The following is a 27063-nucleotide window of genomic DNA, read 5'->3' as shown; positions in this document are numbered from 1 at the left end:
TCTGTGAGCTCGCAATGAGTCATCGAGCCACGGAGCGGGAGGGGAGGACCGAGCCGGCCTGGAGGATAGGGGACATAGAGAGTCAAAGGATGCAGAGAGGGGGAGGAGAGGGAGGGTTGAGGAGGCAGAATCAGGAGATAGGTTGGAGAAGGTTTGAGCGGAGGGAAGAGATGATAGGATGGAAGAGGAGAGAGTAGCGGGGGAGAGAGAGCGAAGGTTGGGACGGCGCGATACCATCCGAGTAGGGGCAGTGTGGGAGGTGTTGGATGAGAGCGAGAGGGAAAAGGATACAAGGTAGTGGTCGGAGACTTGGAGGGGAGTTGCAATGAGGTTAGTGGAAGAACAGCATCTAGTAAAGATGAGGTCGAGCGTATTGCCTGCCTTGTGAGTAGGGGGGAAGGTGAGAGGGTGAGGTCAAAAGAGGAGAGGAGTGGAAAGAAGGAGGCAGAGAGGAATGAGTCAAAGGTAGACGTGGGGAGGTTAAAGTCGCCCAGAACTGTGAGAGGTGAGCCGTCCTCAGGAAAGGAGCTTATCAAGACATCAAGCTCATTGATGAACTCTCCGAGGGAACCTGGAGGGCGATAAATGATAAGGATGTTAAGCTTGAAAGGGCTGGTAACTGTGACAGCATGGAATTCAAAGGAGGCGATAGACAGATGGGTAAGGGGAGAAAGAGAGAATGACCACTTGGGAGAGATGAGGATCCCGGTGCCACCACCCCGCTGACCAGAAGCTCTCGGGGGTGTGCGAGAACACGTGGGCGGACGAAGAGAGAGCAGTAGGAGTAGCAGTGTTGTCTGTGGTGATCCATGTTTCCGTTAGTGCCAAGAAGTCGAGGGACTGTAGGGAGGCATAGGCTGAGATGAACTCTGCCTTGTTGACCGCAGATCGGCAGTTCCAGAGGCTACCGGAGACCTGGAACTCCACGTGGGTCGTGCGCGCTGGGACCACCAGATTAGGGCGGCCACGCGGTGTGGAGCGTTTGTATGGTCTGTGCAGAGAGGAGAGAACAGGGATAAACAGACACATAGTTGACAGGCTACAGAAGAGGCTACGCTAATGCAAAGGAGATTGGAATGACAAGTGGACTACACGTCTCGAATGTTCAGAAAGTTAAGCTACGTAGCAGGAATCTTATTGACTAAAATGATTAAAATGATACAGTACTGCTGAAGTAGGCTAGCTGGCAGTGGGTGCGTTGTTGACACTACACTAATCAAGTCGTTCCGTTGAGTGTAATAGTTTCTACAGTGCTGCTATTCGGGGGCTAGCTGGCTAGCTAGTAGTGTTGTTTACGTTACGTTGCGTTAAAAGAACGACAATAGCTGGCTAGCTAACCTAGAAAATCGCTCTAGACTACACAATTATCTTTGATACAAAGACGGCTATGTAGCTAGCTATGATCAAACAAATCAAACCGTTGTACTGTAATGAAATGAAATGAAAATGTGATACTACCTGTGAATGCTATCGGGTTGTTGAGTTCTATTCAGAAGACGTTGGCTAGCGTTGGCTAGCTGTTGGCTAGCTAGCAGAGTCTCCTACGTTAAGGACGACAAATAGCTGGCTAGCTAACCTCGGTAAATTAAGATAATCACTCTAAGACTACACACTCTAAACCTAAACAACACAATTATCTTGGAACGAAGATACGAAGACAGCAAAGACTGCTATGTAGCTAGCTAACACTACACTAATCAAGTCGTTCAGTTGAGTGTAATAGTTTTCCCAGTGCAGCTAATCAGTGGACGTTAGCTAGCTGGCTAGTGAAGACTACGTTAGGACGGCGAAATACGATAATTACACAATTATCTTTGATACAAAGACGGCTATGTAGCTAGCTGAGAAGAAATTGCTAAGATTAGACAAATCAAACCGTTGTGCTATAATGAAATATAATGAAATGTAAAAAGTTATACTACCTGTGGGAGCGAAGCGCCGATGCGACCACTCGCTCCAAACCGGAACCGGTTTGTAGCGAGTTCCGGAGCGATTTTGTCCTGTGTTTTGTGTAATCCATTGCAGTCAATCTCATGTCCACAGAAGACAATCTTGTCTTTGAAGAACTCACACTTCTTTTAAGTTTGCCTGTAGACCATACTCTTTCAGTCTTTTCAGGACCTCTTCCAGGTTAGCCAGGTGCTCTTTGTCGGTGCGTCCTGTTATGATCATGTCATCCAGGATACACTGGGTTCCTGGGATTCCTTGCAAAATCTGGTCAATAGTTCGTTGCCAAATGGCTGGGGCTGATGCAATGCCAAAAACCAGGCGGTTATACCTGTATAGACCTTTGTGTGTGTTTATTGTCAGGTACTGTTTGGAACTCTCTTCAACCGGTAGCTGCAGGTAAGCCTGTTTCAGATCGATTTTACTGAAGTGTTTCCCACCCGCTAGTGCAGCAAAGATGTCAACCAGGCGTGGTTGGGGTTATTGGTCCACATGCAACATTGGATTCACAGTTACCTTGAAGTCCCCACACATTCTAACAGACCCGTCTTTCTTCACAATAGGAACTATGGGTGTGGCCCATTCACTTCTGTCCACTTTCGTCAGGATCCCTGTATCCTGCAAGCGATCGATTTCCGCTTCCAACTTTGGTCTCAGGGAGTATGGAACAGATCTGGCTTTGCAGAATTTGAGGGTTGCATCATCTCTTAGTACACGTTTTGCTGTGAAGCCTTTTACTGTTCCCATCTGATCACTGAAAACTGTGTTGTATTTCTTCCGCAAGCGTTCCAGATTTTGGTCTGTACCTTTCTCTTTGGACTGGAACGTGTGGAGCATTTTCAAGTCAAACCGGTTCAGCTTTATTTTTGAAAGCCATTCCCTGCCAAATGATGGGGGGCCAGTTCCAGGCACCACATACAGCTGTAACTGCTGTGTTTGCCCCCCATAATGCACTCTGACCTGCAACGCCCCCATTGGGCTCAATCTCTCTCCTGAGTATGTCTTCAGCAACACATTTGTGTTCTTCAGCTTGAAAGCCTTAAAGTGCTCATTGTAGACGGTAGTGGAAATGATAGACACTGCAGATCCTGTGTCCAGCTCCATTTTGAGGGGTTTGCCTTCGATATCTGGTGTCACCCATGTTATGCTACTGCTGGGAGAAGTCACTGTGTTTAAAACTCTGAATCACTGCCCCTGTTCCCTGCTAGTGCATTCACAGACCCTTTCATTTTCTCACTTTTCGGCCACACGGGGGCGCTGTCGACTGCGTGAAAACTTGTGCATTCACAAACCCTTTCATTTTCTCACTTTTCCTTTTGTGACTGAATGTTGCTCTGCATGCTCTTTGAATGTGCCCCCTTCTACGGCATTTGTGACAAATTTCGTCTTTGAAGCGGCAGTCCTCTGCTCTGTGACCATCTGTTAGAGGAAATTGTAGTTAAGATGATTAATTATGTATACATTATTGATTAGAACCATTTATTCTAATACTATTATGTTATGATATGAAAAGTAAAAGTTATTGGTTAAGCTGTTACTGAAAATGTAAGCAGAACTAATTTGATTGTCTCTTGGGAAGGTCAAGGGGGAGAAAAAGCTTTTCAGACAAGATAAGAATGTTTGGGTTTTGTTCCATTGGTAAGAGAAAAGTATATCTTCTAGACAGGTTGTAATGTCTGGTTTATGAGGGGAGTAGAAAGCATCTCCGGACCTAAACAAAAAACAACGGGGCTATCGTGGGAAACTGATGATGTCATTTTGAGTTTATAACCTGTGGAAATCTGTGTATGTAGTTAGTACTCTCTGGAATTAAACGCTCTTTACCTGGGTTTTAAGACTGGTCTCAATCTACTTCATGCATAATTAATGAACTTACAACTCATTAATGAATTAGAAATGAGTGCGAATTGGTTTTGGCAATTAAAGCATAAAGGAATTTAGAATTCCTCTATCACCATCTCTGTCACACCTGTTGCATTTTTCGGCCACACGGGGGCGCTGTCGACTGCGTGAAAACTTGTGCAGGGAAATTTGTGACAGGTCAGTACTTCTTTTACTTTGCAACTCAAATGCATCTTTATTTGCGATTTCCATAGTCACAGCAATTTCAACAGCCTTTGCAATCGTGAGCTCTGATTCTGTGAGCAAACGTTTTTGAATGTGTTCATGTTTCAGTCCACAAACAAATCTATCCCTTAATGTGTCATTTAGGTTCTCTCCCAACTGGCAATGTTCAGACAGTTTCTTCAACACTGATACATATGTACTAACACCCTCCCCCTCATTCTGATCTCTCTTGTGGAAACGAAAACGTTCCGCGATGAGGAGTGGTTTAGGTGATAGGTGATTTCGCAATATCTCCACAATCTCTGTTAATGTTTTATTTGAGGGCTTCAGAGGGGCAGTCAGATCTCTTAGCAAACTTTATGTTTTTGGGCCAATTAAACTTAACAATGCTGGTACTCTTTTGTTATCAGCAATGTCGTTTGCAATGAAGTACTGTTCCAGTCATTCAATGTAAGTTGCCCAGTTTTCTTGCGTGTCATCAAACACATCTATTTTCCCGATGCAATTCTCTCTACCTCCGGCTCCACGGGTCTCTGATCTGCCGCCTCGTTCTCGTCAGCTCTCCCCTCGTCTTCACTGCTTGCTGGCTGTTGTGCTACAGGGTCAACATCTTCCTCTCTTCCTACGAACTCCATCTGTATTCGTGATGCACACTGCAGGTAATCATCCTCGTCGCCATTGTCTTAACACTTAGTACTTATTTATGTAATAAGAAAGACTCGGAATACAAACAATTGAACTGGAGCTTCACATTTACTCAAACGAGTTAGTACCAGAATAACATAGAACAACACTGCGCATGACCAAGGGTCCCGCCTTAAAGGGGACATCAGTAATTAACAGAACATAACTGTAAGGGATTTCTTCCATTGACGGAGAGGCGGACCAAAGCGCAGCGTGGTTGTTTTGATTCATGTTTTAATAAATCACTTCACATGAACAAACTAACAAAAACAAGAAACGTGAAAACCCAAAACATCCCTATCTGGTGCAAAACACAGAGACAGGAACAATCACCCACAAACACACAGTGAAACCCAGGCTACCTAACTATGATTCTCAATCAGAGACAACTAATGACACCTGCCTCTGATTGAGAACCACACTGGCCGAAACATAGAAATACCCAAAACCTAGAAAAACAAACATAGACTGCCCACCCAACTCACGCCCTGACCATACTAAATAAATACAAAACAAAGGAAATAAAGGTCAGAACGTGACAATAACAGGGAGGAAGACAGCTTCTTTCTACCGCACCTTCACCAAGTCATACAATGTTTACTACATGAATAACTGTTACATCAGAAAAAAATACAGTGTTTTTAATAATGTGTTTTTATGCTGGATGTGAGTAATTTAGCAGGTCTATAGTATAATGTGTTTTTATGCTGGATGTGAGTAATTTAGCAGGTCTATAGTATAATGTGTTTTTATACTGGATGTGAGTAATTTAGCAGGTTAGTATACTGTGTTTTTATGCTGGATGTGAGTAATTTAGCAGGTCTATAGTATAATGTGTTTTTATGCTGGATGTGAGTAATTTAGCAGGTCTATAGTATAATGTATTGTTTTGAAACATTTAATAAAGTAACAGCACAAAACACACATTAGCCTAGTGGTTAGAGTGTAGGGGCGGCAGGGTAGCCTAGTGGTTAGAGTGTAGGGGTTAGAGTGTAGAGGGGCAGGCAGGGTTAGCCTAGTGGTTAGAGTGTAGAGGGGGCAGGGTAGCCTAGTGGTTAGAGTGTAGAGGTGCCTAGTGGTTAGAGTGTAGAGGCCAGGGTAGTGGGTTAGAGTGTAGAGGCGGCAGGGTAGGGGTTAGCTAGTGGTTAGAGTGTAGAGGCGGCAGGGTAGCCTAGTGGTTAGAGTGTAGAGGTGGCAGGGTAGCCTAGTGGTTAGAGTGTAGAGGGGGCAGGGTAGCCTAGTGGTTAGAGTGTAGAGGCAGCAGGGTAGCCTAGTGGTTAGAGTGTAGAGGCGGCAGGGTAGTCTAGTGTTTAGAGTGTAGAGGCGGCAGGGTAGTCTAGTGGTTAGAGTGTAGAGGCGGCAGGGTAGTCTAGTGGTTAGAGTGTAGAGGCAGCAGGGTAGCCTAGTGGTTAGAGTGTAGAGGCGGCAGGGTAGTCTAGTGGTTAGAGTTTAGAGGCAGCAGGGTAGTCTAGTGGTTAGAGTGTAGAGGCGGCAGGGTAGTCTAGTGGTTAGAGTGTAGAGGCGGCAGGGTAGTCTAGTGGTTAGAGTTTAGAGGCAGCAGGGTAGCCTAGTGGTTAGAGTGTAGAGGCGGCAGGGTAGTCTAGTGGTTAGAGTGTAGAGGCGGTAGGGTAGCCTAGTGGTTAGAGTGTAGAGGCGGCAGGGCAGGCTAGTGGTTAGAGTGTAGAGGCGCAGGGTAGCCTAGTGGTTAGAGTGTAGAGGCGCAGGGTAGCCTAGTGGTTAGAGTGTAGAGGCGCAGGGTAGCCTAGTGGTTAGAGTGTAGAGGCGCAGGGTAGCCTAGTGGTTAGAGTGTAGAGGTGGCAGGGTAGCCTCGTGGTTAGAGTGTAGAGGCGGTAGGGTAGCCTAGTGGTTAGAGTGTAGAGGCGGTAGGGTAGCCTAGTGGTTAGAGTGTAGAGGCGGCAGGGTAGCCTCGTGGTTAGAGTGGAGGGGCGGCAGGGTAGCCTCGTGGTTAGAGTGGAGGGGCGGCAGGGTAGCCTAGTGGTTAGAGTGGAGGGGTGGCAGGGTAGCCGAGTGGTTAGAGCGTTGGACTAGTAACCAGAAGGTTGCAAGTTCAAACCCCCGAGCTGACAAGGTACAAATCTGTCGTTCTGCCCCTGAACAAGGCAGTTAACCCGTTGTTCCTAGGCCGTAATTGAAAATAAGAATTTGTTCTTAACTGACTTGCCTAGTTAAATGAAGGTAAGAAGAAAAAAGTGTTGGTCTCATGTTTTATGACCTGAAATAAAACATGGCCGACATTTTCCATGCGCACCAAAAAGCGAATTTCTCTCAAATGTTGCACCCTGGTCCTTCCTCCGTTGCCTCCTAAACAGTTTAATACATTCCTTTTTTAGAAAACATTTTAATTCAGCCTTTGTGGTTTGGAAAGTATAGTGAGTTATATTGATTTAATTTATTTATCAAACAAAGTAGGTACTTTTTCTCAAAACAATCCCATCTATTGGATAGGAAGTGTCATCATTTGGTTTCTCCACATGGACTTAGATACTTCAGACACTGAAAAAGGTGGATAGCTAATTAAAATAAGGTTAATATATCTTTATGAATTATGGAACCTTTACGTGCTTTTTCTCCACACATAAATTATTTTAAAAATCACAAAATGTGGCCAAATAAGTTGTTTTAAAGGTTCCAAGATCTAATCCCTGAGCTGACATGGAAACAAAAAGTTGTCTCTGCCCCTTTATTTTTTAAATACCTACATGCATTGTGGGGTATATTGATGAGACAGAATGGGCAGCTCTGGGATGTGATTTATTATCACATCGTACCATAGATGATAACCACACCAAACGTCCCACAGAACAAGGAGACTCATTGGAAAAGTTTCATAGAGTCATCATAGATTTCATGAAAAAAATCAGTCACAACAGCCTGTTTTAAAATTGGCCGCCATTCATTTCAACGTGGAGGAACTCAATAGATTTTTCAGTGCAAAGATTAGAAACATCACAATGTGACATGAAGATGATCTTATCCAACAACACGGAGAACATTTCCTAAGCCTGTATTTACCAAATAAGTCTTTTTCGGGCAAAAACAAAAACACCATTTATTACCCCATAGGCTGTTGAACGAATCATGGTGGAGTTGAAGCCGACAAAAAATATGCCGTTACTATTTCTCTTTATAGCTGGAACAGGGAGCTGGATGAAGTGGCTACGGGCTCGGTTCAGACCCCCTGTCCGGGGATTGGCTCCGGCTCCCTGGGTTGGTCCCAGCCCTCTCTGGGTGAATCCAGCCCTCTCTGGGTGAATTTAGTAGCATCCCTTGGTGGCTATGGGCTCGGTTCAGACCCACTGGCCGGGCCTTCTCTCCAGCAGTCGCTCCCCTCCCTGGGTTGGCCCCAGCCCTCTCTGGGTGAATTTAGTAGCATCCCTTGGTGGCCACGGGCAGGGGCCGGGTCGCTCCCCTCCTTGGGTTTGTCCATCCCTCTCTGGCCCCCTCCCACATCTGCCTGGAGCAGGGAACTGGCTGGCCCCCCTCCCTGGGTCTGCCTCAGATTTCTGAACCTCTCCCCCTATCCCTGATGCACGGTGCTGTTTGGATGTACTGGTGCCCCCTGGTGGCCGTGAGCGGAGGTAGAAAACCCTCTCTGGGGATTCGGGCCCCCTCCCTGGGTCAGCCTCAGCCCTCTCCAGCCCCTTCCTCCATATCCCTGGGGAAGGGAACTGCCTGGATTGGCCCCCGTGCCACAGGGTTGCCCCCCCCCTGTCTCTGGAGGGAGACTAGACAGAGTCTCTGAGTTAGAGCATTAATATCACCTGTAAATTCACACTGAACAGGTGTAATGAACACTGAACAGGTGTAATGAACACTGAACAGGTGTAATGAACACTGAACAGGTGTAATGAACACTGAACAGGTGTAAATTCACACTGAACAGGTGTAATGAACACTGAACAGGTGTAATGAACACTGAACAGGTATAATGAACACTGAACAGGTGTAATGAACACTGAACAGGTGTAATGAACAGGTGTAATGAACACTGAACAGGTGTAATGAACACTGAACAGGTGTAATGAACACTGAACAGGTGTAATGAACACTGAACAGGTATAATGAACACTGAACAGGTGTAATGAACACTGAACAGGTGTAATGAACACTGAACAGGTGTAATGAACACTGAACAGGTATAATGAACACTGAACAGGTATAATGAACACTGAACAGGTATAATGAACACTGAACAGGTGTAATGAACACTGAACAGGTGTAATGAACACTGAACAGGTGTAATGAACACTGAACAGGTGTAATGAACACTGAACAGGTGTAATGAACACTGAACAGGTGTAAATTCACACTGAACAGGTGTAATGAACACTGAACAGGTGTAATGAACAGGTGTAATGAACACTGAACAGGTGTAATGAACACTGACTGAACAGGTGTAATGAACACTGAACAGGTGTAATGAACAGGTGTAATGAACACTGAACAGGTGTAATGAACACTGAACAGGTGTAATGAACACTGAACAGGTGTAATGAACACTTAAACATTTAAAAAATAGATATATATATATCCAACTATTACAGAGAGAGAGAGAGGGACAGAGACAGAGACAGAGAGAGAGGGACAGAGAGACAGAGACAGAGACAGAAAGACACAGAGACAGAGAGACAGAGAGACAGAGAGACAGAGAGACAGAGAGACAGAGAGACAGAGAGACAGAGAGAGAGAGAGAGAGAGAGAGAGAGAGAGAGAGAGTCCTGTCCATCTACCACTCAGTAATATAGGATCAGAGCAGTGCTAAGGTATGAAAACACTGGTATAGACACACATATGCACAAATTCAAACATACACCTTACATGCTTACGCACGTACAGTGCGGCAAAAAAGTATTTAGTCAGCCACCAATTGTGCAAGTTCTCCCACTTAAAAAGATGAGAGAGGCCTGTAATGTTCATCATAGGTACACTTCAACTATGACAGACAAAATGAGGGGAAGAAAATCCAGAAAATCACATTGTAGGATTTTTTATGAATATATTTGCTAAATTTGGGTGGGAAAAAAGTATTTGAATGGAGCATTTAAATATTTACCCACTGCTAGTGGGGCAACCTTAGCTTTTTCTGATTGGTCAATTCTTGGAACCAATACCATCTGTTTAGTGGCTAGCCAGAGCATTTCTTCTGATTGTGGTAGAGCACAGCAATGTGATTGGCTGTGTAATATTCACATTCCAATACCCATATAGAAAATACAGATCAACAGTTCACACATTTTCATTCTTTGATTTTATTACCTAAATGTTATTTATTTTATTGTAGCTCCTTTGTTGACAATAATTAAATGTGTTATTAGATGTGTACATTCATTGTGTTATTGCATTAATACAGTTTAAACAGTAGATATTTGGGGGAAGTTACTAACATAAAAGCAGAATATTGGAATATGTCTGACAAGAGGAACAGTCCTGCCCAGTGTGAAAACCAACACACAGCCTTACACACTCAGCTCCCTGTATTCTACAGCTGCACTGCTACAGCTTCACCTGGAGGGGGCGACAGAAACAACCAGATTTAAGGGACAGGACAAACAAGACCAATGACAGACAACACATCTTATCTGAAAGGCTCTCTTGACATAGCTGTCCCAATAGAGTCACTATGAACCAAAAACTGACTGGCCATGGGACATTTTGGGGACAGATGGGCCAGTCCATCTTTAAGCACAGTGGGCTGGCCTAAATTGGGTGTTTGCAAAGAACAACTGTTTTGGGAGAGGGTGGGGGGGGTAGTGTGTATGAAAATACATGTAAATGTTGAAAAGAGAAACAGTCACATTATCAATCATCACAGATCACTGCACCTGTACATAGCCCATCTGTAAATAGCCAATCCAACTACCTCGTCCCCATACTGTATTTATTTATTTATCTTGATTCTTTGCACCCCAGTATCTCTACTTCCACATTCATCTTTTGCACATCTATCACTCCAGTGTTTAATTGTTATATTGTAATTACTTTGCCACCATGGCCTACTTATTGCCTTACCTCCCTTATCTTACCTCATTTGCACACACTGTATATAGACTTTTTGTACTGAATTATTGACTGTACGTTTGTTTATTCCAAGTGTAACTCTGTGTTGTTGTATGTGTCGAACTGCTTTGCTTTATCTTGGCCAGGTCGCAGTTGTAAATGAGAACTTGTTCTCAACTAGCCTACCTGGTTAAATAAAGGTGTTCTCAACTAGCCTACCTGGTTAAATAAAGGTGTTCTCAACTAGCCTACCTGGTTAAATAAAGGTGTTCTCAACTAGCCTACTGTCACGCCTTGGTCATTGTATCTTGTGTTTGTTATATGTTTGGTTAGGCCAGGGTGTGACATGGGTTTATATGTTGTTATTTCGTATTGGGTTTGTATTAATTGGGAGTGTGTATTATTAGGGGTGTGTCTAGTTAGGCTGGGCTGCCTGAGGCGATTCCTAATTGGAGTCAGCTGATTCTAGTTGTCTCGGATTGGGAACCGTATTTAGGTAGCTTGAGTGCGCGTTGTATTTCGTGGGTGATTGTACCTGTCTTTGTGTTAGTCACCAGATAGGCTGTATTAGTTTCATTCGTTTGTTGTTTTCTTCTTCGTTATTTCATGTACTGTATTAGCTTCATTAAAAGTCATGAGTAACCTACACGCTGCATTTCGGTCTGACTTTCTACAAACAACAGACGAAGATCATTACAGAATCACCCACCACGATTCACAGACCGAGCAGCGTGTGAACTGGCAGGAGCTAAAGGAGGACGCTATGGATTATACGACGTGGGAAGAAATCGACAGGTGGGCGGCCGACCCAGAGCGAGTGCAGGAGCCCGCCTGGGATTCCCTACAGCAATGCGAAGAGGGCTATACACGGATGGAATCGAGAAGGAAAGCATTGCTATACAGAGCGAAAACTGAAGGTAACAGGGGAAAGCACAGAGAGAGAGTGGCTGAGTCAGGAAACAGACCTGAGCCTACTCTCCCTGTTAATCGTGAAGAGCAGTTGCAATGGGAGAGAATGCATCATTTGGAGATTTGGACATGGGAGGAGGAATTAGACGGTCAAGGACCCTGGGAGCAGCCGGGAGAATATCGCCATCCCAAGGAGGAAATAGAGGCAGCTAAAGCGGAGAGGCGTATGTATGAGGAGGCAGCACGGCGACGCGGTTGGAAACCGGAAAGTCACCCCCAAAAAAATATTGGGGGGGGCTAAAAGGGAGAATAGTTATGCCAGGTAGGAAACCTGCGCATACTCCCTGTGCTCACCGTTGGGCTAGAGAGACCGGGCAGGCACCGTGTTATGCTATGGAGCGCACGGTGTTTCCAGTGCGGGTGCAGAGCCAGCTGCGACACATACCAGCCCTTCCTATTGGCCGGGCTAGAGTGGGCATCGAGCCAGGTAAGCTTGGGCAGGCTCGGTGCTCTAGAGCTCCAGTGCGCCTGCACGGTCCGGTCTATCCAGAGCCACCTCTACACACCAGTCCTCCGGTAGCAGCTCCCCGCACCAGGCTTCCTGTGCGTGTCCTCGCGCCAGTACCACCAGTTCCAGCACCACGCACCAGGCCTCCAGTGCGCCTCGCCTGTTCAGCGCAGCCAGTGCTTTTCTCCCTTCCTGCGCTGCCGGAGTCTCCTGTCTGTCCAGCGCCACCAGTGCTCCCAGTCGGCCCAGCGCGTCCAGTGCGCATCGCCTGTTCAGCACAGCCAGTGCTTTTCTCCCCTCCTGTGATGTTGGAGTCTCCCGCCTGTTCAGCTCAGCCAGAGCCTTTCTCCTCTCCTGCGCTGCCGGAGTCTCCTGTCTGCCCAGCGCCGCCAGTCGGCCCAGCGTCACCAGTCTGCCAGGATCCGCCAGAAGTGCCAGTCTGCCAGGATCCGCCAGAAGTGCCAGTCTGCCAAGATCTTCTAGATCGGCCAGACAACCTGAATCATCCAGGTCCACCAGCCAGCCAGGATTTACCGGAGCCTACTACCTGCCTGAGCTTCCTCTCAGTACTGAGCTTCCTCTCAGTACTAGGCTCCCTCTCTGTACTGGGCTCCCTCTCTGTCCCGGGCTGCCCCTCTATCCCGAGTTGCCCCTCTGTCCCGAGCTGCCCCTCTGTCCCGAGCTGCCCCTCTGTCCCGAGCTGCCCCTCTGTCCCGAGCTGCCCCTCTGTCCCGAGCTGCCCCTCTGTCCCGAGCTGCCCCTCTGTCCCGAGCTGCTCCTCTGTCCCGAGCTGCCCCTCTGTCCCGAGCTGCCCCTCAGTTATGTGGGGATCAGGGTGAGGACTATTAGGCCATGGTCGGCGGAGAAGGTGGATTATCCTAGGACGCGAAGGGGAGGAACTAGGACATTTATGGAGTGGGGTCCACGTCCCGAGCCAGAACCGCCACCATGGACAGACGCCCACCCGGACCCTCCCTATGCTCTTGAGGTGCGTCCCGGAGTCCGCACCTTAGGGGGGGGGGTTCTGTCACGCCTTGGTCATTGTATCTTGTGTTTGTTATATGTTTGGTTAGGCCAGGGTGTGACATGGGTTTATATGTTGTTATTTTGTATTGGGTTTGTATTAATTGGGAGTGTGTATTATTAGGGGTGTGTCTAGTTAGGCTGGGCTGCCTGAGGCGATTCCTAATTGGAGTCAGCTGATTCTAGTTGTCTCGGATTGGGAACCGTATTTAGGTAGCCTGAGTGCGCGTTGTATTTCGTGGGTGATTGTACCTGTCTTAGTGTTAGTCACCAGATAGGCTGTATTAGTTTCATTCGTTTGTTGTTTTCTTCTTCCGTTATTTCATGTACCGTATTAGCTTCATTAAAAGTCATGAGTAACCTACACGCTGCATTTCGGTCTGACGTTCTACAAACAACAGACGAAGATCATTACACCTACCTGGTTAAATAAAGGTGTTCTCAACTAGACTACCTGGTTAAATAAAGGTGAAATAAAATATAATTTTTTTCACAATCCTCAACTGATTTCAATACAAGATAAACATGTCATATATAAATATGTCACTCACCCTAACGTCAGGACCAGACTCCACAGACCACAGGTTGGGTTGGTCCTCCTCTTCCTCCTCGTCACCAGTGGGAAACCAGCTAGGATAATATTATACAGACGGATTAGATTACATCAGATATTCACTGATTTATTGATTTGATATTTAAGTATTAGGACTCTCCAGCCAGAGACAACATTATATATGACCTCAGGTATATTACTCTGTCAACTAGTAACACAGAGATGAACATCACAGAGACATTAAACATTAATACAGAGATGAACATCACAGAGACATTAACACAGAGATGAACATCACAGAGACATTAATACAGAGATGAACATCACAGAGACATTAAACATTAATACAGAGATGAACATCACAGAGATATTTAACATTAATACAGAGATGGACATCACAGAGATATTTAACATTAATACAGAGATGAACATCACAGAGACATTAAACATGAATACAGAGATGAACATCACAGAGACATTAAACATTAATACAGAGATGAACATCACAGAGATATTTAACATTAACACAGAGATGAACATCACAGAGATATTTAACATTAACACAGAGATGAACATCACAGAGACATTAAACATGAATACAGATATGAACATCGCAGAGCGATTAAACATTAATACAGAGATGAACATCACAGAGACATTAAACATGAATACAGAGGTGAACATCACAGAGACATTAAACATGAATACAGAGGTGAACATCACAGAGACATTAACACAGAGATGAACATCACAGAGACATTTAACATTAATTCAGAGTAAGACATTCTCACAACCTCCCTGAAACCATAGTAAGATGTTCTCAGAACCTCCGTGGAACCATAGTAAGACGTTCTCAGAACCTCCCTGGAACCATAGTAAGATGTTCTCAGAACCTCCCTGGAACCATAGTAAGACGTTCTCAGAACCTCCCTGGAACCATAGTTAGACGTTCTCAGAACCTCCCTGGAACCATAGTTAGATGTTATCAGAACCTCCCTGGAACCATAGTTAGACGTTCTCAGAACCTCCCTGGAACCATAGTTAGACGTTCTCAGAACCTCCCTGGAACCATAGTTAGAGAACGTTCTCAGAACCTCAGAACCTCCCTGGAACCATAGTTATATGTTCTCAGAACCTCCCTGGAACCATAGTAGGACGTTCTCAGAACCTCCCTGGAACCATAGTTAGACGTTCACAGAACCTCCCTGGAACCATAGTAAAACGTTCTCAGAAACCTCCCTGCAACCTAAAACTTAACGTTCCCAGAACAGGCCAACTCTTCACTTCCGTTTTCAGAACGTTTAAAAAATGCTCAGTTTTACCAGGCAGTAAAGTTATGGTTTCCTCCCAAGAACCAATGGTAAACCAATGGTAAACCAAAAATGCTAGCTGGGATTCCACTTCTTGTACTCCATGTCATATGCCAAGTTATGTTGACAAGGAGTAGAATGTTACCACAAAATAGACTGGTACCCAGGCTAAGAAGATCCCGTAGGGTTCAGAGTCTGTTTTGAGAGGGAGACCTGGCAAGACTTGTTTAGCAGGACCATGCTAACTGTAGAATTAGATAGCAGGACAAGGCTAACTGTAAATTTGATTAGCAGGACCAGGCTAACTGTAGAATTAGATAGCAGGATAAGGCTAACTGTAAATTTGATTAGCAGGACCAGGCTAACTGTAGAATTAGATAGCAGGACAAGGCTAACTGTAAACTTGATTAGCAGGACCAGGCTAACTGTAAACTTGATTAGCAGGACCAGGCTAATTGTAAACATAGATAGCAGGACCATGCTAACAGCATTCGTAAGTTAGGCTAACTGTAGACCAAAGTTAGGCTAACTGCACCTGGAGGTGAAGAGAGCCTTCTCATTGATCATCTGGACTCTGAAGATGTTGACAGCCTTATAGACGTCTATCACATCCTGGTACTTCTCCAGTAGATGCCTGGAGAGAGAGACAGGATAGAAAATAGTCACTCCACAATATCACCACATTTGACAAGATTAAACACAACAATGTCGATTTCAGACACTATGAACTTCCATTGGCAATCAATGTCATCAATATCAATCACCATACCTCATATCATCAATATCAATCAGCATATATTATATTGTATCAGTTGTATTACATTATAATCTCCTCAATATACCTGTAATATGTCCCAGACTCATCCTTCTGGTTCCTCTGGTCTGGCTTCATGTCATCTCCCCCACTGGTAGCAGGGACAGGGGAAGAGGTTTAGCCAGGGGTAGAGGCAGGGGCTGGGGTCTGGTCTTGTCCTCTCTCCCAGGGGCAGGTTCTGTGCCAGGTAAGGTCTGAGCAGGGCTCTGGGCAGCAGAGATACCAGCCAGTAAATGGGCTCCTCATTCACAATGTCATGGAAGTTCTGGAGGTACTGACGCACAGCTGCAGAGGGCTGGATGGAGGACAGGTTCTGTAGGCAGGAGGAGGAGATGGAGGAGATGGAGGAGGAATAGAGACAGGGAGTTTACTGTGTGGTTATGGAAAACCTGGAGGTACTGACGCATGGCTACAGAGGGCTGGATGGAGGACAGGTTCTGTAGGCAGGAGAAAGAGGAAAAGGAGGAGGAGATGGAGGAGGAATAGAGACAGGGAGTTTACTGTGTGCTTATGGCTAAGCTTAGCCGAATACATTTCAACTCAGTTTCACAGTTCCTGACATTTAATAAAAGTTAAAAATCCATGTCTCAGGATCACCACTTTATTTTAAGAATGTGAAATGTCAGCATAATAGTAGAGAGAATGATTTATTTCAGCTTTTATTTATTTCATCACATTCCCAGTAAGTCAGAAATGTACATACACTCAATTAGTATTTGGTAGCATTGCCTATAAATTGTTTAACTTGGGTCAAACATTTTGGTTAGCCTTCCACAAGCTTCCCACAAGTAGGTGGGTCAATTTTGGTCCAGTCCTCCTGATAGAGCTGGTGTTACTGAGTCAGGTTGGTATGCCTCATTGCTCGCACACACTTTTTCAGTTCTGCCCACAAATCTTCTATGGGATTGAGGTCAGCGCTTTGTGATGGCCATTCCAATACCTTGACTTTGTTGTCCTTTAGCCATTTTGCCACAACTTTGGAAGTATTCCTGGGGTCATTGTCCATTTGGAAGACCCATTTGCAACCAAGCTTCAACTTCCTGACTGATGTCTTGAGATAGTGCTTCAATATATCCACATAATTGTCCTGCCTCATGATTGCATCTATTTTGTGAAGTGCACCAGTCCCTCCTGCATGTCATAAATAAATACGTCTCTCAAGCTAACATCAGGTCCAGACTCCACAGACCAGAGGTTGGGTTGGTGCAAAGGGTGATGCTGCCACCCCCGTGCTTCAAGGTTGGGATGGTGTTCTTTGGCTTGCAAGCCTCCCCCTTTTTCCTCCAAACATAATGATCGTCATTATGGCCAAACAGTTCTATTTTGGGGTTTCTCAAATATCCTGTAAATTAAATCCTCCCTGTCATGTTGTCAGGCACCAAATGTTCTTAAAGGAAACTCTGAAGTGCCTTATTGATTATATGAAGATGTTTTAATATTCCCAGATGACTGGAAACCAGCTATAAACTGTAATGTTAAAAGACCTTGAACTGAATGAAGTAAAGGGAGTCAAAAAGGGAAAAGATAGAAGATATTATTGATTTACATTTTGGGGTGTGTCTAAGTACACCAAAACTTGGGTAGCCGAACTTGAAATTAACCAAAACAAAAAAAGTTAAATATGAGTAAGGGAACACCCCCCTGAAATGGACAAAAATGAATGGGAAGTCATTGGCACTGGACAAACCATATACACGGTGTCCAATACTACTCAATTCGGCGTCGTTTCATTCAAAGTTGATTGCAAATGCCATATGGCAAATGCCAGGTGTAACACTTTAAAAATCCAACAGGTGGCGAGCGCGCTCCACCGTGGTTTTTCATATTGGAAATGTAAGTCAACATCCAAAAGTAACATTTTTAAAAAGTGAAAAAAAATTCTAAAACTTATCACCACCTTAAAAAAGTGCTTTCTGGACCGTTTTCCGAAATTCTTTTGATTTTTGTGTCAATTACACATATTTAAGAACTGTATCAACATATTTTATTATCATCATTTTTTAATTTAAAAAAAATGTACTTGTGCATGAGGCACATGTTTTCTCAATTTGCAATATGATTTCATAGGAAGTCAAAAGTCAAAAATAGCAAAAATTTTGAAAAACTTCACACACCCTTAAAAAAGTGCTTTCTGGACCATTTTTCAAAATTCTTTCCAATTTTGTGTCAATTACACATGTATAAGAACTGTATCAACATACTTTAGCCATATATTTTTTTACGTTTTTTTTTTTTTTTTACTTGTGCATAAGGTATATATTTTGTCCATTTGTAATATGATTTCATAGGAAGTCAAAAGTCACTTTTTGGGGGCCAAATGCCATAAGAACTTTGACATGCTCAAAAATCCTGCAGAAATGCAAAACTGACTGGCCTGATGAACACAGGATGGCCGGGCAGTGATCGTTGCTCCTTTCCATCGCTCGTTGGGGTTGATTTCAGAATGTCTCTTTGGTGATGGTACCTCACTGTTTAAACATATTGCAAATGGACAATAGTCACCAGCAAGTCACTGTCCATCAGTCAATTAGATATCATTCTGACACATTACATTACATTTAAGTCATTTAGCAGACGCTCTTATCCAGAGTGACTTACAAATTGGTGCATTCACCTTATGACATCCAGTGGAACAGCCACTTTACAATAGTGCATCTAAATCTTTTAAGGGGGGGGGGTGAGAAGGATTACTTTATCCTATCCTAGGATGACACCAAACTGATACAAACTGACACCAAACCCACTTTTTCCAACTCACGTAGTAGCCAACTATCACATACTTCAGAGTTGGACCAAAATTCACAACGCCTTCTGTTCAAACCATAATAAAAACTTTTAAAACGTAGTAACGTTCTACCTGCGGGTCCAGTTCTGATGTTATGTGTAGGCCTAGCTGAGGCGACCCCGAATCCCAAGTTTCGGCTCAATAGGTAATTTGGTGCCCGAGCAAGACTCGGTGGTGCTGAAAATCCACTTTTTCCATGCCTTGCTACGGGGTCCTTGAATGAGCAATCGGACAGAAACGTTGGGGTCCGTCTATATGGGCCGAGGCGGTCGCAATGCACCTAGTCTTGCGACTCTGGGACATTTCTAAATGTCGTCATTTTCGTGATGCAAAAATGAATTGAAGTTATTGCAAATGTACGAGGCTCTGTTTCTCGTTCTGTGAACCTTCTAGAGCCACGTAACCCGCCACGCACTATCGACCTGAGGTCTAGAACGGGTTTCTAAAGTTTCGGAACTCTAGGTCTGACGGTTCTTTAAAAGTTCCAACAAGGTTAACTATGCAGACAGTGTATTTCTTTACGCACCCCAATATGTCCATCCTTCCAAGCTGTGTGTGTGATTTTGTTTTTCTTTGAAATTTTACGGGAAAAATGACTGATTTACAGTTCATGGGGGTTGCCTAATCACACATATGAAGTTTTGGAAAGATCGGACTTTTTTAACCCCTCGAAACAGCCGCCGGGAGACACCAATTATGGCACGTCCGGTTGGCACAGGAAGCTATAAGTCAACACATATCCTCATTGGGGTATGCTTTTACAGAATCCTGAGTTTTAGGTCTTTACATTAAGAACTGACTGATTTACACAGGGTTGAATGCACTATTTCTATCAAACTGCAGGCAGGGTATGGATATACACTTTTAGGGTGATTTTAACCACTTCCGGTTGCTCCAGGAAGCTTAGAATCAACACAGGTAGACCTCATACTGGCTTGATGGACTGTTATTAAAGACAGGTTCATACGGCATTCATAACCCATATAGACTTCAGGTTGAATTTAGGGGTGCAGGCAATGTATTCCTATGGGGAGAGAAGTCAATGCAAACTGTTTGATGTGAACAACTTCTTCTAACTGTTAAGGGTTAATGCAACATGGTCAATGTTAGTCTTGCACGGACCGGGAGTACCTCAGGAACGTATCAGAGGTCGAATTGTGCTTCTCACCCTAACGGTTCTCTCACTGTCACCCAAAAGCAAATGACGTTGAGGGGCAGGCTTCATTTTGGGCCTACTTTTCTCATGGTCGCTTCGCTCAGACCGAGCGAGCTACGGTCAAGCGGGGTATCTCGTTGAACTTGTCACTGTCTGGAGACTATGGTGATGCCATTTTTTGTGTTGATTTCAGAATGCCATTTTGGTGATGGTCCCTCTCCGTTTAAACATATTGCAAATGTACAAAAGTCAACTAGCAAGTCAGTGTCCATCAGTCAATTAGATGTCATTCTGACACCAAACTGATACCAATTGACACCAAACCCACTTTTTACAACTCATTTAGAAGCCAACTATCACATATTTAAGAGCAGGCCCATAATTCACAGCGCCTTCAGTTTAAAACATAATAAAAACGTAAAATACATAGTTACGTTCTAGCTGCGGGTCCAGTTCGGACATTATGTGTAGGCCTATGTGAGTCGACCCCAAATCCTGAGTTTCGGCCCGATAGGTAATTCTGTGCCCGAGCAAGACCCTAATTGGTGCTGAAAATCCACTTTTTTCCATGCCTTGCTACGGGGTCCTTGACTGAGCTATCGGACAGAAACATTGAAGGTCCATCTCTATGGGCTGAGCCGGTTTCAATGCACCTAGTCTTGCATCTCTGAGACTTTTCTAAATGTCGTCATTTTCGTAATGGTCAAAATGAATTGAAGTCATTGCAAATGTACGAGGCTGTTTCTCGGTCCGAGAACCTTCTAGAGCCACCTAACTCACCACGCACTATCAACCTGAGGTCTAGAACAGGTTTCTAAAGTTTCAGAACTCTAGGTCTGACGGTTCATTTTTAGCTCGAACAAAGGTAACTATTGCAGGCACTGTCTCTACGCACCCCAATCGGTCCCTCCTGCCAAGCTGTGTGTGGGAAAAATGACTGATTTACAGTTCAGGGGGGTTGCCTAATCACACATATGAATATTTGGAAAGATCTGACTTTTTTAACCCTTCGAAACAGCCCCTGTGACACCAATTATGGCACTTCCGGTTGGCACAGGAAGCTATAAATAAACTCATATCCTGATTGGGGTATGCCTTTACAGACTCCTGAGTTTTAAGTCTTTACGTTAAGAACTGAGTTATTTACGGAGGGTTTAGTGAGTGTGTGTTATTTTAGAAAATCACAGAAATCTCGCAGAGCTATGCAGCACACTTTAAAAAGATTCATATGAACACCCTGCAACTGGATCTGTAACTGTTTTTTAAACTATTTTTGAACATCACCAATTTGACATTGTACGATTTCTCGTAAACAACGATAGATAAATGTCTGGTTATTTTTTTATTGACACCGTAGGTTCCTTTACTTTGACGTGAAGTGCAAAAATTATTGCTCTATTTTCATTTTGGACCTTTAATCCCAGAAATATGGCCATAACTCAAAAACCGTTGAGGCCTAGATGCCATCTTGTTCGGGGCCAATTGCCCATTATGCCAAACCTATGCTCACCAAGTTTCGGCTTCGAAATATTTTCCGTTTAGGAAATAAGGACACGTCGTGATTCGTGATGTTTTGTACATTTGCAATATGATTGCTTTTGCCCTCTTGCGGGATTTACCGGGACAGCGGAAAAATGACCAAAATTGGATTATTCTTGTTTGGTTTTTGGAATTGATAAATCTAGTTGAATTTTCTTGCTATAAATCCTCTTAAATTATATATTAATATATATTATCTTAAATTGTATAAATAGATATATTATCTTAAATGATATATTATGATATAGTATCTTAAGTTGTATATATATATATATATTATCTAACATTTTATATTAAGATATATTATCTTAAATTGTATATTAAGGGTGATTGTTTAACAGCTTCCTACCAGGTGTGGTGGAGTTTGGATCTGGGCCTTCTTCAGTGACTCCTGGTAGCGTTGATGTGTTCTCTGGAGAAACATCATGATGTCTGGAGGACCCTGGACTGTTCTGATCAGCACCTGGCCCACACACACATTTACACTGTTATACAGAGCAACTTATCTTAAGATAGCTAGGGACGACAACCACGTATCACAGTCATAGTAAGTAAATCTTTGAGGTATTCGTTTTATTTAATGTATTTTCTTTTCACCCGCAGCATGGTGATGACTCTGTCCAGGTATAGCACCTCCTGGTGGCAGAAGTCAGCATAGCAGCGGGCAGGCAGACGTCTGGAATACATCCCTCTGAGGAAGGCTGAGTCGAGGATCTCATCTGCTACTCTCTCACTGGTCTCCCACAGGACGTCATAAATACTCACCTCTTCAACCAGCTCTGGGGGAGGGAGGGAGGGACTCTGAGCACATTTTCAATTGACTATTACAAGACACAAAATCATACAGTCACTTATTCACCAAACTTAATCAGTGTTTCATCTAGAAATACATGTTTCACATAAAAATGTAAATGCTTTTCACAATGCAACCCACTCTTTACTTTAGATATGATTCTCTTCTCATTTGTTAAAATACATTTTACTATCACTCTAATATTTGCCATTTGTGTAGCAAAGTGTTGGTATGTAACCTCAGTGGGAATCAAACCCACAGCTCTGGTGTTGCTGGTGCCATGCGCATACGAACTGAGCCACACAAGACACTATATTACATAAGTGCAATTAAAATACATTTAATGATTACAATAGAGGTGGAAGATGTATGATGGCCGTCCCCTTGAGCATACCGCCCTCCTTCAGGCCATGGATGAGGCATGCAATGACATCAATCCAGAACTATGTCAGGCTTGGATTTGTCATGCCAAAAGGTTTTTCCGCAGGTGCATGAACAATGAGGACATTCACTGTGACGTGGATGAGAACCTATGGTCAGATACTCCAGACAGGCTTGATGCTAACTGGTGCCTTTGTCACGCCCTGGTCAAAGTATTTTGTGTTTAGCTTCATTTATTTGGTCAGGCCAGGGTGTGACATGAGTTTTGTATTGTGGTGTGTATGTAGTGGGATTGTAGCTTAGTGGGGTGTTCTAGGCAAGTCTATGGCTGTCTGAAGTGGTTCTCAATCAGAGGCAGGTGTTTATCGTTGTCTCTGATTGGGAACCATATTTAGGCAGCCATATTCTTTGGTTGGGTTGTGGGTGATTGTCCTGAGTGTCTTGATGTCCTTTGTTAGTTGACACAAGTATAGGCTGTTTTCGTTTCGTTTATTGTATTGTAGGGTTTTTTGTATTGATTCGTGTTACGTTTGTCTGATTAAACATGGATCGCAATCTACACGCTGCAGTTTGGTCCGACTCTCCTTCACCACATGAAAACCGTTACAGAATCACCCACCACAGGACCAAGCAGCGTGTCAACAGGCAGGAGCAGCCCAAAGAGGAGAAGCGCAATAAGGATTTCTGGACATGGGAGGAAATCCTCGACGGGAGAGGACCCTGGGCTAAACCAGGGGAGTGTAGCCACCCAAAGGTGGAACAAGTGGAGGCAACGAGGAGAGCAGAGTCAGCCAGAGAGAGGAGCCGGCGATATGAGGGAACACGGTTGGCAAGGAAGCCCGGGAGTCAGCCCCAAAAATGTATTGGGGGGGTGGCTCACAGGGAGTATGGCTACGCCAGGTAGGAGACCTGCGCAAACTCCCTGTGCTTACCGGGGGGCTAGAGAGACCGGGCAGGCACCGTGTTATGCAGTGGTGCGCACGGTGTCCCCAGTGCGGGTGCATAGCCCGGTGCGGTATATTCCAGCTTCGTGTATCGGCCGGGCTAGATGGAGCGTCGAGCCAAATGCCATGAAGCCGGCTCGACGCATCTGGTCTCCAGTGCGTCTCCTTGGGCCGGCTTACTTGGCACCAGCCTTGCGCTCGGTGTCTCCGGTTTGCCTGCATAGCCCAGTGCGGGCTATTCCACCTTGCCGCACAGGCAGGGCGACCGAGATTATTCAACCAGGTAAGGTTGGGCAGGCTCGGTGCTCAAGAGCTCCAGTGCGCCTGCACGGTCCGGTCTATCCAGTACCACCTCCACACCCGAGCCCTCCGGTAGCAGCTCCCCGCACCAGGCTTCCTGTGCGTGTCCTCGGTCCAGTACCACCAGTGCCAGCACCACGCATCAGGCCTACAGTGCGCCTCGCCTCTCCTGCGCTGTCGGAGTCTCCCGCCTCTCCAGCGCTGTCGGAGCCTTTCTCCTCTCCTGCGCTACCGGAGTCTCCTGTTTGTTCAGCGCAGCCAGAGCTGCCAGCCTGCATGGAGCAGTCAGAGTTGCCAGCCTGCATGGAGCAGTCAGAGCTGCCAGCCTGCATGGAGCAGTCAGAGCTGCCAGCCTGCATGGAGCAGTCAGAGCTGCCAGCCTGCATGGAGCAGTCAGAGCTGCCAGCCTGCATGGAGCAGTCAGAGCTGCCAGTCTGCATGGAGCAGCCAGAGCTATCAGTCTGCATGGAGCAGCCAGAGCTGCCAGTCTGCAAGGAGCTGCCAGTCTGCAAGGAGCTGCCAGTCTGCAAGGAGCTGCCAGTCTGCAAGGAGCCGCCAGAGCTGCTAGTCTGTAAGAAGCCGCCAGAGCTGTCAGCCTACATGGAGCAGCCAGAGCCGCCAGTCAGCATGGGTCAGCCAGATTCTATCTAGATTCTGACCCATTCTATCTAGAACTGTCTACTATCTAGAACAGCCTACTATCTGCTATCTAGAACTGTCTACTATCTAGAACAGTCTACTACTATCTACTATCTATCTATCTAGAACAGTCTACTACTATCTACTATCTAGAACAGTCTACTATCTACTATCTAGAACAGTCTACTATCTACTATCTAGAACAGTCTACTATCTACTATCTAGAACAGTCTACTATCTACTATCTAGAACAGTCTACTATCTACTATCTAGAACAGTCTACTATCTACTATCTAGAACAGTCTACTATCTACTATCTAGAACAGTCTACTATCTAGAACAGTCTACTATCTAGAACAGTCTACTATCTAGAACAGTCTACTATCTACTATCTAGAACAGTCTACTATCTACTATCTAGAACAGTCTACTATCTAGAACAGTCTGGTCAGCTTGCTGATGAACAGAATGCTTTCAGAAAACCAGAGTGTTTGATGTGATGTTTGTTGTTATGTAACTTCAGTTGATTGACAGGTGCGACAATCGACTCCAGGGGGTGAAACAGCTTGCCTCTGAGGGAATATATATGTTGCTGAAGGGAGGGAAATCCATTTTCATTTCAGAGACCCTGGAGTGTGAACTAGTTCTATGGTAGTTAATTCACCAGTAGGATGTTAGCTACATTAAACTAGTTCTATGGTAGTTAATTCAACAGTAGGAAGTTAGCTACATTAAACTAGTTCTATGGTAGTTAATTCACCAGTAGGATGTTAGCTACATTAAACTAGTTCTATGGTAGTTAATTGAACAGTAGGAAGTTAGCTACATTAAACTAGTTCTATGGTAGTTAATTCACCAGTAGGAAGTTAGCTACATTAATTGGTAGTTAATTCACCAGTAGGATGTTAGCTACATTAAACTAGTCCTATGGTAGTTAATTCACCAGTAGGATGTTAGCTACATTAAACTAGTTCTATGGTAGTTAATTCAACAGTAGGAAGTTAGCTACATTAAACTAGTTCTATGGTAGTTAATTCAACAGTAGGAAGTTGGCTCCATTAAATGAATTGATGCAGTTACCAAAACAGCTGTATTGTTTAATTGGTAGAATGTTTTTCTTTTCTAATTTTAGATTTGAATACTAGAGTAGACTAATACTGTGCTCTATGTTTTTGTCGAGGCTACAGGGAAAATGGTCTAAATCACATTGTTTAGAGTGAATAGACTGTTGGAAGTCAGATTTAAAATGGGAGATTTAAATAAAAGGAGATTTAGAATAGATATCCCGTTAAAAAGGAAGAGGATTTCTAGAATAGCCTGAGTAAAAGGCAGTTTACTTTGGGCACCTCAGTCATCCAAACTTCCAAATACTGAGAGGTTTTGTAGGAGGACAAAAAGCTTAATAGTTTAAAAACAATTCCAGACACGTTTTAAAGGGCAATACAGGTGCAGCTCCTTGTTGAAGATGACATCATCTAAATGTCAGAGTGCCTTTCAACAAGGAGCTGTACCTGTTACATAATTAACTTATTGTCTCGCCGAGGCAATGGGCCAAGACATTCCTACCTCTCTCATGTGATTTCTTCAGACTTGGTAATGATGCTAAATCAGATCTAAAAGAAAATGAAATAAGAAATACATGAATGTAATTGAGTGTTAATATGGTCTCTGTATAAAACGTGTCCAGATACAAGACAGTGTTAGACCTGCTACCTTGTCTCCATAGAACACACATAGAACCTCAGCTCTCCACAGGACACGTCATTCCAGCCCTGCCCACCTGTTGTCAAGACAAGTCACACTTCAGTTATTTCAATGTCCTCAGAGTGTGTGTGTGTGTGTGTGTGTGTGTGTGTGTGTGTGTGTGTGTGTGTGTGTGTGTGTGTGTGTGTGTGTGTGTGTGTGTGTGTGTGTGTGTGTGTGTGTGTGTGTGTGTGTGTGTGTGTGTGTGTGTGTGTGTGTGTGTGTGTACCTCCAGTGTGTAGCTCCATACAGTTCTCCCCCTGTCCAGAGTTACTGGGCTCATCCTCCTCCCAGTAGAAACTGTCAACAGCTGAGCCGTCACTCCACAGCCACATCCCCTCCTTATCACAGAAACACATTGATTGATGGATTGAAACCACTTCATTGTTTTTAAACAGAAAGTATGTTGAGCTTTTGCCTCTGTAAACTGTAGACATTTGACAGACTGGTTGACAGACTGACTGACTGACTGATGAATTATTGACCCCATGTACCTGAGCTGCATCGTAGCCTCCTATCCAGACCGGCTGGTCTGTGTGTCTCCTGACCAGATTCTGGACAAACACCTGTTGACCCGGGCTGTGAACCGACACCAGGTTCCCTCTGTGCTGGGAGCAGTACAACTAGAGAGACAGTCAGAGAACACTGTGTTAGCCCGCTGAGCTAAAGCCCTGGCATTACCTGATCAACGCAGGCTAGAAATGGACATTTCCTGAATTAAATTAAATGTCTTGAAATATCAATGGTTGTGAAATAGTAATAGTGACAGCAGAAGAAGTGGTAGTATTAGTGACAGAAGTGGTCCTAGTAGGAGTAGTAATAGTGACAGCAGAAGAAGTAGTAGTATTAGTGACAGAAGTGGTCCTAGTAGGAGTAGTAATAGTGACAGCAGAAGAAGTGGTAGTATTAGTGACAGAAGTGGTCCTAGTAGGAGTAGTAATAGTTTTTATT

At 44.4% G+C, this 27063-nt stretch overlaps 1 protein-coding gene across 4 annotated transcripts in view; it reads right to left on the bottom strand.

Moving 5' to 3' along the window:
- Positions 1-27063, bottom strand: part of LOC123995964 — a 73390-nt gene that overhangs the window by 27237 nt on the left and 19090 nt on the right. For 3 of the 4 annotated variants that reach the window (XM_046299615.1, XM_046299614.1, XM_046299613.1), the window contains exons 4-7: positions 26607-26735; positions 26342-26453; positions 26083-26149; positions 25936-25982 (exon numbers count right to left, since the gene is read on the bottom strand). In XM_046299615.1, the coding sequence (XP_046155571.1) occupies positions 25936-25982; positions 26083-26149; positions 26342-26453; positions 26607-26735 (355 nt within the window). Of the gene's footprint in view, positions 1-9952; positions 10225-13707; positions 13787-15554; positions 15654-15861; positions 16147-21662; positions 21777-21910; positions 22093-25935; positions 25983-26082; positions 26150-26341; positions 26454-26606; positions 26736-27063 lie in introns of those variants that run through there. The other variant, XR_006831926.1, reaches the window with a different exon arrangement.

The sequence above is a fragment of the Oncorhynchus gorbuscha genome, linkage group LG14 (assembly GCF_021184085.1).
Source record: "Oncorhynchus gorbuscha isolate QuinsamMale2020 ecotype Even-year linkage group LG14, OgorEven_v1.0, whole genome shotgun sequence".
Taxonomy (NCBI): domain Eukaryota; kingdom Metazoa; phylum Chordata; class Actinopteri; order Salmoniformes; family Salmonidae; genus Oncorhynchus; species Oncorhynchus gorbuscha.
The sequence above is the reverse complement of the archived record's forward strand: the minus strand, read 5'-3'. Positions and strand labels throughout refer to the sequence as shown.